General features: G+C 51.9%; 2 protein-coding genes across 4 annotated transcripts in view; both read right to left on the minus strand.

Moving 5' to 3' along the window:
- Positions 1–3309, minus strand: part of LOC125625375 (uncharacterized) — a 30112-nt gene extending 26803 nt beyond the window's left edge. Inside the window, exon 1 of the mRNA XM_075124609.1 lies at positions 1779–3309. Coding sequence (XP_074980710.1) covers positions 1779–1833 — 55 coding nt within the window. The 5' untranslated portion in view covers positions 1834–3309. The remainder of the gene's footprint in view (positions 1–1778) is intronic.
- Positions 3310–3448: 139 nt separating this feature from the next.
- Positions 3449–9052, minus strand: GCC1 (GRIP and coiled-coil domain containing 1). Of its 3 annotated transcripts, none has more exons than XM_075124608.1 (3): positions 8843–9052; positions 6864–7949; positions 3449–5195 (listed from the first exon to the last, which is right to left on the minus strand). In XM_075124608.1, the coding sequence occupies exons 2-3, from the start codon at positions 7908–7910 to the stop codon at positions 3891–3893; spliced, it is 2352 nt and encodes a 783-aa protein (XP_074980709.1). In that variant the 5' UTR covers positions 7911–7949; positions 8843–9052; the 3' UTR covers positions 3449–3890. The 3 variants fall into 3 exon arrangements, with proteins under 3 accessions (XP_074980709.1, XP_074980708.1, XP_048678319.2); XM_075124607.1 differs by having other exon boundaries at positions 8365–9052; XM_048822362.2 differs by lacking the exon at positions 8843–9052 and adding an exon at positions 8334–8350.
- Positions 9053–9756: the final 704 nt, after the last annotated feature.

Consider the following 9756-nt stretch of genomic DNA (forward strand, 5'->3'; position numbering starts at 1 on the left):
ATCATCCCAGCCAGGGCTTTGTCAAGCCGGACCTTAAAAACTTCTAAGGAAGGAGATTCTACCACCTCCCTAGGTAGTGCATTCCAGTGTTTCACCACCCTCCTAGTGAAAAAGTTTTTCCTAATATCTAACCTAAACCTCCCCCACTGCAACTTGAGACCGTTACTCCTTGTCCTGTCCTCTTCTACCACTGAGAACAGTCTAGAACCACCCTCTCTGGAACCACCTCTCAGGTAGTTGAAAGCAGCTATCAAATCCCCTCTCATTCTTCTCTTCTGCAGACTAAACAATCCCAGTTCCCTCAGCCTCTCCTCATAACTCATGTGTTCCAGACCCCTAATCATTTTTGTTGCCCTTCGCTGGACTCTCTCCAATTTATCCACATCCTTCTTGTAGTGTGGGGCCCAAAACTGGACACAGTACTCCAGATGAGGCCTCACCAATGTCGAATAGAGGGGGACGATCACGTCCCTCGATCTGCTCGCTATGCCCCTACTTATACATCCCAAAATGCCATTGGCCTTCTTGGCAAAGAACACCTTCTTCAGCACCCGAGCAAACAGCCCATAATGCTGACGCAATTGAGTCCACTTGGCAACTGTGGCCTGGAAGCATTAAGGGTTGCTCCCTCATGCTGCCAGTCTGCAAGGGCAAGCATGACTGCCTAGATACTCAGCAACACATCCTTGCAGCACTGCACAGGTTGTGTGCCAAGGAAAGAAGCCTTCCCCAAGGCTGCAGAGCATCACAACTCCAGCTGATTAAATCATCTATTTCCTAACCCAGTTCCAGGGCTCACAAGTGGAATGGAACCTGAGCAGGAACACCACACAACAAAGTACCAGGAGGGAAGCTTAAAACAAGGCCAAATGTGCTTACAAACAGGTCCCTGTCTCTTCTGTGGCTGCAAAACTGGGTCATTAAAATCTCCGCTGTCATTAAAAACAAAAAAATTTCTTGCCCACCTGGGTGAGAGAACCCTGAAAACGAGAACTGAGTGTAACCAGTACAGTGCTGGGTTCCAGAGTCTGCAAACAGCCTCCAATAGCGGCTCTGAAAGGTGTGAACTGCCCTGTTCGTTTCAATGTGGTGCTGGTGATGCCAAAACGTAGTGGGAGTTTAAATGTCAATCCTATTTTACTACTGAGCATTTTAGCAAAAGATCCAGCAAGCGTGATTATCACAGGCCCAAACTCTCTCCTCACAGTTTTGCAGATGGGTACTTACTAAACAGATTCATAATGTTTGTATTTAAATTGTTAAAACCCTCCATTTTTAAATTTAAATGAGGCTGCCACAGAGCCCTGGCACCTTAGGGCCAGCTTGTTGGGAGTTGTTTATAACCAAGCCAGTGTTTTACACTCACACGGCCTCGGCTGGGGACGTCCAAGTACTTACAAACACTCCTGTGAGATAGGAGAGTCGGATCCCAGTGTTGATCTGGGAACAGGCCCCTAATCCCTGACTCTCAAGACTGACCCTTGTGTAACCTGATCAAAACTCAGTATAATGATTCAGCATTTGAGGCCAATAATTATACCCCAGGTCTGTGTATAAACTGAGATAGGCTTTGATATACCTATAGAACAGGGACATCAATGGTTAAATTCAAAGCTGAATGATGGGAAGAGAAGCTATAATTTTAGCCGTGTTACAAACACAGATTAGAGGGTGCCGCCTTGTGGTCTGGGTGTGCCAATGCACTATGGAAAGGAATCATACATTTGCGTACTCAGACAGCCTCTATGCTTTCTCCCCAGAAAGGCAAAGTTACTCACAGGAAAAGGAAAGAGAACTGGTTGAAAGCTTGAGCCCTGTCACGTCGGTATCCATTGCCAGGGGTGGGTAGAGGAGAACGAGAAGAGATGGGGCTAGAGCAATCTGCTCCCCTGCTAGTTCAGCACAGAGAAATACAGGCTTGACAATGTGAGACTTGCAGGTGAAGAGGATTCTACTTCCTGACCAGGCCAGCCACAGGGCAGTTGTCCCTTACTCCCAAGTGAGAGCCAAGGATGTCCCTTTCAATAGCTCAGCCTCTACAGCACACTCAGGCAAGGAAAAAGGACTGGGTCAGATTCCCACTGGATATGGACCATGGAAAGCAGGGGTTTTTGCACACTCAGACTCCACCTTCCATAGCAATCCAGAAAGATGGGTGTTTTCCACAGACAGGACAGACCAGGACCCAGTCCCCTCGGCGGTGTTGCAGCTCTAGGCTGGTGCATGTTCTATAACAAATGGGATCAGAAGGTGCAGAGATGTACATGAGGAAGCAATGGTATACATACACTTCACATCAGACTAGCCTTCTCACCCAGCCAGCAGACTCCAATACTCAGAACCCACAGCCTGATCGATCTGCCCAACCCCTTCCCTGCCTGGCTTGTGTTAGAGGCCAGTCCTGCAGCCCTTACTGAAATGAGTAGCGCTACCGTCTTCTCAGGTGAGTCAAAGCCTTACACCGGGCGGTGTAGCAGCCATCAGTCTTGCCAAAGGGCTCCTGGGCACAGCCAGAAAGAATAGTAATGCCATTGTTTCCAGTGCTATATTGGCAGTGGTCCACCGAAGAATGGTATTTCAAACTATTTCAGGCCTCTGTCTGCCAAACTCATTTAATCTTAGCGAAATTTTGGCAGAACTTCTGGATTAAAGTGATAGTGGGCCAAGCCTTCATATACACACACACACACACACACACACAGAGGTACTTTACTGAAACCATATTTCCCCAGTAAGCTATTGGGCTCTCTCTGCTCAACAGACTGTTTTTCCCCACACCTTTCACTGCTTCTTCCAACTTCTTCAATAGTTGTGCTCCCCCTCAAAAATTCTGAACAAAAGGCTAGGTTTAAGAATATCCAGGATGTTGGACAAGCCCCATAAAGCCTAAAAATGGTTGCTGGAGGTCAGCTCGCCATTGCAATCCCAGGCTTTCATCACCACCTTCCTGGGATCTAACACATTTAACACTGGATTCCCCTTTGCCCAAGAAGGTTAGAAAACTCAGATCTAACTTGATGAGATGGGTACTTTGTCCTTTTTGTTTTAGAAATGGCATGGAGCCATTACTCAGCCCTTTGGATCAAACAACTGGCAAAGCAATTCTCCCCAACACACCACCATATGCTTCTCCTCCTACGCTCGTGCTTAATAAGTGCACATGTTGGCACGTGGAAAATTCCCAACCTGGAGTAAGAAATTTTTTTTAGGTGTACTTTTACCCCAATAGAATTTAGCTCTCTTCAATGTCTAGCACTGTTCCAAGCAATCTGAGGAGCTATTCTGCTCTCTCGTGTAAATTTGGCTCTCGCACATACTCACTAGCAGCCTTCAGGAAGTCTCTGAGGACTTTCTTATATCTGGATAGTAGCTGGTCATTAAGACTCATCTCTCCCTGGTTTTCAGGGTTTTTTAAAATGCAAAGTGATTACATCACAGCGTTGCCCAATCTGTTAAGTACTTTTCCTTTTATTTTTAGGACATGAGCCCATTTGGAGTTTTAAGACCCAAGCAAGTGACCTAACTTAGTAAGTTTTCCCCACTCTATACTTGACAGGTTAAAAAAAAGGAACATTTGATTTAAAAAAATACTGATGTCCTCAGTGGGGACCTCCTTTTATGTAATCTTAACCCAGAGTGAATTCTTGTGGCACAGAAAGTTGTGGTCCTAGTGGAATTACTGAGATGACAATTTGTTTTGTGGCCTAGCGCTAATTGCATTAGTCTAAAAGCTCAGTACTTCGCTGAAGGCTCCCGTGCCCTTGACACATGATGGACACAAATAATTAAGTGCAGAGGTCCTGGGACGGATGGTTAGTTCTTCTTATACAGTTAGAAAACAGGAACATGTCACTGTAAAAGTAAAGTAGTTATGAGCAGGACCCGGGTTCTCATCTCTTCCCAGAAAGCCACCAACTGCTGTTGGCTGAATGTCTCATAATAACCTGCTTCTCCTCTGGACTGAAGTGCAGTATAGTCAATATGGCAGTTAGAGTCTGCTGACGGCCCAGTGAGTCTGGCAAGGTCAAGAACCGATAGACAATGTTCTTGAGATATTCCAGGTTGGCTCCCTCTCTGCTCTTATCCCTTAAGTTCTTCTGGATATGGTCTTGAAGGGCGGATACCTCTTCCCTATGCTTCTCTTCCTCAACCAAAAGTCTCTCCTGGAGCTGGTGAACTTCCTTCTCCAGTTTGTGCTTCTGCTTCCTTAAGGCTACAATTTCTACCTCTTTCCGGGCCAGCTGCTCTGCATACAGAAAGAAAGTGGGCTCATTGGCGGCAGCAAGATGCAGAGCCTGGGTGAGGTTCTCAGAAGAGATTGCACCCATTAAATCATCACTGCTCATGTCACTCCCTGGTGCTAGGTAATTTTTGGATCCTTGAAGCCCATAAGGTATGGCTAGAGACCTCAACTGCTCCAGCTCTTGGTCCTTTTCCGACAGCACAGCCAGGGCTCTGTCCCGCTGCTTGTGCATTTCTTCCTCCAGCTTTAGTGCCCTTTCCCTGTAATCCAGCCCGCATTTCTCTAGGTCCTGCCTGTGGACCTGCTGCAGGTGGGACACCTCTTGCTTCTTGGCTTCCATTTCTTGCTTGTGTTGCTTCTCCATCTCTTCACAGGAGAGCCGAAGTGCAATGTATTTCTCCTTCAGCTCAGCCAGCTGTTCCTGGGTGTCCTCTAGCTCTTTGGCCAAGTTGACATCTTTGGCTGACTTATTCTTGAGGACCACTTGTGCTCTCATCTTGTACCTTTCAAATTCCTCCTTCAGTTGTTTTAGCTCTTGTTGGTAATACAGAGCAGTAGCCTTCTCCCCATCCCCAGCCTCGGTGCCCTTTGGCAGCTCCAACTCACAGAGCTTCTCTATGTCCAGGGCGGGCTGGCTCTTCTTGGCTGCCATCTGCAGCAGCTTCTTCAGCTTTTCCATTTTGTCTTTCAGAACATTAACATCCAGGCTGGCTTCCTCAGTGTGAATGTCCACTGGGGATCGGCTGGAAGCAGCGATGGCCAGAGTCTTGTTTTCCAGGTCTAGCTGCACAATGCGGTCCTTTAATTTCTGAATAGTCATTTGGTCTTTTTGTTTGGCTTTTTCATAAGTGCCAAGCAGCTCTGACACCTCAGAGACCTGGCTCTCCAAGCTGGCCACTCGACGCTCCTCCATCTGGGCATGCTGATGGAGCTGCTCTTCTGCCTGTGCAGTCTGGAAACAAAAGGAGCACAGACAGGTTACACTTCTGTTTTGTTTTATACTGGAAATTTGTGGCAGGAATTAACCTTGGTCTCCTGAATCCCAGGCTAGCACCCTAACCACCAGGCCACCCTTCCCCTCTCCCAATCAATTCTGGGCCATGACACAGCTAGTCTGGCCCATATTTAAAGGATAAATAAACAAAGGATCAAATGAAAAACAATTTTCTATTTGCATTCCCCATTCTCAAGCAAGAAGTGCTGCTATGCCACACTAGCACTGGCAAGGAGAGGCATGCCAGCACTTAAGGCCTTGTTTTTCTTATGGGATTTCTTAAAACCTGTGTGTACTCTAAAGGGTGCAGTACTCCTAACTGCACTGGGTACAACTGCAGCATATTGTGGAGCTAGTATCACAGCCAAATTCAAGTAATCTTCTCCACTAGTTAGACTCCCCTGGGAAATCCTCTCATTAGAGGCCATTTTCCAAGGACAAGCCCACAGAGGAGTGTGAGACCAGAGATAAAATGAAATTAATGCCCATGTGTTTTCTGGTGGAAGGAATTTTCTAGACATTTCCAAATCCAGAGGGGAAGAAAGAATTCTGGAATGTTAACAGGAGGAGTTGGAGATTTTATTCTGGAATTATTTTAGCAGCAAATCCAATTACGGGAGATGATTTCTATTCTCTTTATCTGGGTTCACCTACTCATCACTCTCTTCCTCCATATCCCTGGTTTCTGCCCTTCTCTCTCCCCACCTGCACATGAGAGGCTTCTGCCCTGTTGTTTACCGCCCCCACCCCCCCTGACCCACCAGGCCAAACTTCACACAGAGTGATCATGAAGGGCCTCAACAGCAGAGCTTCCCCAAGAATATCATGACATTTCCAAGGATGGCACAAGACACACCAGTTTCATGTTGCTCCCACCAACATTGAGGAGCAATTGCCAATGGCAGCATAAGATCTTTCTCAATGGAACAGACAATGGTCCTTGTAGTCTGATATCTGGCTGCCAAGGAAGGTGTGAAACTGTCAAAATGCATCTCATTCCTCCAGGAAAAGAGGAAAGATTTTTTCATGACCCCAGCTGGTGACCAGCTCAGCCCCTGAAGCTGGAGGGTTAAAAGCCCTTCTCATTTCACCTCATCTTACTGAGTTATTTACCTCAGCATCCATTTTCTGTTGATTTACAAAACATTACATTAAAATTATTTCTATAATAATTTCAATTTACACTGCTCTTTCACCGCAGGCTCTTGAAAAAAGTTTTACAAAGGTAAAATCATAGGAACTGCCACAATGGCTCAGAACAGTGCTCTATCCACTCCAATATCTGGTCTCCGACAGTGGCCAGGATAACATGCTTCAGAAGGTGGTGTAAGAAACTCTATAATGGACAATCATAGCGTACCTGTTCATAAAAGAAGTTTCTTCCTACTCCCATTGGTTAGTGGTTGACTTTTGCCCTGAAGCATGGCAGTTTGCATCCTTATTAAGAATTTATTCCTTCTAGTGAACCGTAGATTTTTTTTTTAAAAATCTCTCTTATTTATGGTCCTATGAAGATGCAGGATTTATGTCAACCCAAACTCACTACAAATCTCTGTGTACTCAGTACTGCTCTCTTCCTATACAACATGTTGGCTAGTGCACCCTGGTGTACAAACAGAGAATTACCTTTCTCATCTCTTGCAGCAGCTGTGCTTGAAAGTGACTCTTGAGGCTGACAATCTCATCCTGAAGCTCCTGCAGCTGGGGATCTGGCTTGCTGTTCTCTTCCTGCACAGCCTGCAGTTCTCTCTTCAGCTCCTCCACCACCCTGCTCAGCTGCTTGGTTTGCAGTTCAGACTCTTCCACACGGTCAGCCACATACACCCTTCCAGCCAGTGCTTCCCTGGTCTCCTCCAGCTTTAGCTCCACATCCTGGCGCAAGGTCCTCTCACTTTGCAGCAGCTTCTGTAGCTCCCGCAGCATAATGGCATGGTCACTCTGTTCCTGGGCCCGGTCATGTTGCTGTGTGATTAGACGAGCTTTGGTTTCTGCCAGCTGTTCCTGGACACACTTCATTTCTGCCTCCAACTTGCTCCTGTCTTCTTCAGCCTTTTTACTGGCCTCATCCAGGTCCTGCTTCATTTTTTTCTTGTCTGCTAGGTATGAGGCTTCCATGCGGGATTTCTCCTGGGTGACTGTAGCCAGGGAGCTGGTCAAGGTGGCCAGCTGAGTCTTCAGCTGGAGCACTCTTTTGTCAGCCTCATTAGCAGCGACTGGCACATCCCCACTGCCAGTGCTGACGCCGCTCTCTGACCCACTCGCCTCCTCCGATTTCAGAAGGGAGGCCCCAGCTGCTGTTTTCTCATCTTCTGTCCCCAGTTCACCCTTGGCACTGGTCAAGCTGGCAGCAGTGTCCACACTTGTAGCTGTCCCCATGCTGTCTTCACTATGAACAGAACTCCTGTCATCAGCAGAGTCAGCAAAGGAAACACTGGAGCTGGCAATGTCTGCAAGGTGAGCTCCACTCAGGCCAACGTCTGTCTCATGAGACACGGACAACACTTTTAAGCTAGCTTCCAAGGCTTCCTTCTCCTTGAGCAGGCTCTTGTAGGCTCTAACAACATCCTTCAAGCGAGTCTGGTACTGAAGAAGCTGTTTCTTCTGAGTTTCAATAGTCTCCAGAAGATCTTTTTTACTAGGACCACCCCCAAAGTTCATGCCAAACTTCTCCATGACTCCTCAGCGGCTGTTCAGCTTTGCTGCTCATGCAACCTGAAAGGAGAGGGCGGAAAAAACGTGAGCGAAGGCTACATAAATAGCCGCGGCAAGTCTTAAAACAGAGGAATGAGGCCACGAGGCTGCTCATGGGCGAACAAATCTGCAGAGCAGGAGCCCAGGGCCGCATGACAGCCTGGGGCGCAAACACACGCGTCGGAAGACTCGGAGCGCCCGGGAACGGCGCAGGGCTGGGGACCTCAGGGACTCCGGAGTGACTCCGGTTCTGTCACTGACGCCACGGCAAAGCCCCCGGGCCTCACGTCACCCCTCTGTAAGAGGGGGCGCTGCGGCCCCCGCCCCCGCCCAGGCGTCACAGGGGGGCGGCTCGGGAGCAGCCACGGGCGGGGGGGGGGGGGGGGAGCCCACTCCCGCGCCCACCTCAGACCCCAGCGAGGGCGTTCCCACTCACCCGGATCTCCGGCCCTACCGGAGTCCCTCCCACCCTCACCACGCCTGCGCGTATCCCATGGTTCCCGGCTCACGCGCCTCGCGCCTGCGCGATGGCCCACGGCTTCCTCCCACAGCGCGTGCGCGTCAGAGCAGGCGAAGTTCGCCGCTCATGCGCCGATCCCTACTAGCGCTCGCTAGGCGTGTCCCGTCATCCCCGTCCAACGCTCCCCGCGCCTGCGCCAATCCCAGAGCTCCCGTCCACAGTCGACGCGCATGCGCCTGTTGGCCCTGTTCTCCTGCGAGTGGGCGAGCGCGCGCTCCGCTCTCACTGCGCATGGGCTGATTGCAACGAACTCTGACTCCGCTGCCCGCAGGCCGGCCGCGGCGGGCCCTAGTGCGCAGGCGCACGGCGGGGGCGCGGTGTGAACGCGCCGCTAGCGGCACGAGGGGGGCCCGGAGCAGAGCGCCCACGAGGGGACGCTGCATTTGCTGCGGACCCGGAGTACCCAGTCCCGGGGGGGCGCCCAGGCGGCGGCGTGTAGACGCGTTTGGAAGCCGAAGTGAACGCGACTCCTTCCTTTCTAGGGACGTCCTTGCCGCGGGGCTGCCCCGCCGCAGAGGGAACCCCCTTCTCGGGCACAAAGCTTGCTCCCTCCAGCTGCTCAGCGGAACCCGAGCCCGCCTCTTGCTCATCAACGGCTCGCGGGGCGGGGCGGGGCGGGGCGGGGCGAGTCCGGCAAGGGCGGGGTCTCTCTCGGGAGGCGGGGCTAAGGCTGCCCGCGGCGGCGCTCTGTCGGGGGGCGGGGTTGACTCCAGGCGCCGGGCCAGGGCTCGCGCTCGCGGGGGTGGAGCCATGGCCGCGGGCGGGGCTCGTTCCGCCTGGGGTCGGGCTGTTGCCGGGCTCGGGGCTGTGTCAGGAGGCGGGGTTAAGGTGGGCGGGGCCGGGCTAAGGTGGGCAAGAGGCGGGGGCGGGGCTCTGCCGGGAGGCGGGGCTAAGGTGGGCGGGGCTGGGGCTACGTCAGGAGGCGGAGCTAAGGTGGGCGGGGCCGGGGCTCTGCTGGGAGGCGAGGCTGAGGCGGCCAGGAGGTGGGGCTCGGCCAGGAGGTGGGGCTCTGCCGGGAGGCGGGGCTGAGGCGGCCGGGAGGCGTGGCTCGGCCAGGAGGCGGGGTTAAGGCGACCAGGAGGCGGAGCTCGGCCAGGAGGCGGGGCTAAGGTGGGCGGGGCCGGGGCTCTGCTGGGAGGCGAGGCTGAGGCGGCCAGGAGGTGGGGCTCTGCCGGGAGGCGGGGCTGAGGCGGCCGGGAGGCGGTGCTCTGCCGACCAGGAGGCGGAGCTCGGCCAGGAGGCGGGGCCAGGAGGCGGGGCTAGGGCGGCCGGGAGGCGGGGCTCTGCCGGCCAGGAGGCGGAGCTCGG

The sequence above is a fragment of the Caretta caretta genome, chromosome 1, assembly GCF_965140235.1.
Source record: "Caretta caretta isolate rCarCar2 chromosome 1, rCarCar1.hap1, whole genome shotgun sequence".
Lineage (NCBI taxonomy): Eukaryota > Metazoa > Chordata > Testudines > Cheloniidae > Caretta > Caretta caretta.